Below are 799 nucleotides of genomic sequence, written 5' to 3' on the forward strand. Positions count from 1 at the left end.
TAATAATAATAATAATATTAATAATAATAATAATAATGGTTTCAAATTTTGCCACAAGGACAGCAGTTTTAGGAGAGGGGATAAATTGATTGCATCGACTCCCCCAGTATTCAACTGCTACTTATTTTCTCGGTGGAATTTGAACTTGGAACATAGCAACTGGCGTAAAAAAGCTAAGCATTTCATCCAGCGTGTTAACGATTCTGCAAGCTTGCCACCTTAATGATAATAATAATAATAATAATAATAATAATAATAATAATGATGATGATGATGATAATAATAATAACAACAACAAACCAAAAAATTCATAATGGAATCTTTTGTACAGTTGCTGGAAACGGAATATCCTGCTGCAGACAACAAAACTGGTGGTGACAGAATCAATGCTAGATAGTGCAGATCCGTATATCATCTATTCTCTGAGTGGAATCACCATTTTCGGGTTGCTAATGACCAGCTGTTGTATGTACAGTGGTAGGCACAGAGGAATGGCTCGTTAACATGGTAAACATTACAACACTTGTTCGTTGATTAACACCACTTGCTAATAATAATAATACTAATAATTTTGTAATAAATAAACATTTCTTAAAAATAAAACAGAAGAACACAAGAAACTTCCCATCGTGTAAAACAGTGTAAAATGAATAAAAAAAAATTAATTCATTAATTAAATGTTAGTAATTCCTCAAATTAGAAATCAGTGAGCTGAAAATGATAAGCCAGGTGAGATTTAGTGTCATGCAAATGGTACCCATGAAATCATAAACATAGCTGCATTCCAAAAATATCTTCT

At 31.5% G+C, this 799-nt stretch overlaps 1 protein-coding gene across 1 annotated transcript in view; it reads left to right on the forward strand.

The window, feature by feature from the left end:
* LOC106881965 (Ig-like V-type domain-containing protein FAM187A) overlaps window positions 1-757 on the forward strand; it is an 8,516-nt gene extending 7,759 nt beyond the window's left edge. Inside the window, exon 6 of the mRNA XM_014932498.2 lies at window positions 332-757. Within this exon, the coding sequence (XP_014787984.1) occupies window positions 332-503 (172 nt within the window). The 3' untranslated portion in view covers window positions 504-757. The remainder of the gene's footprint in view (window positions 1-331) is intronic.
* Window positions 758-799: the final 42 nt, after the last annotated feature.

The sequence above is a fragment of the Octopus bimaculoides genome, unplaced genomic scaffold (assembly GCF_001194135.2).
Source record: "Octopus bimaculoides isolate UCB-OBI-ISO-001 unplaced genomic scaffold, ASM119413v2 Scaffold_181898, whole genome shotgun sequence".
Classification (NCBI taxonomy): domain Eukaryota; kingdom Metazoa; phylum Mollusca; class Cephalopoda; order Octopoda; family Octopodidae; genus Octopus; species Octopus bimaculoides.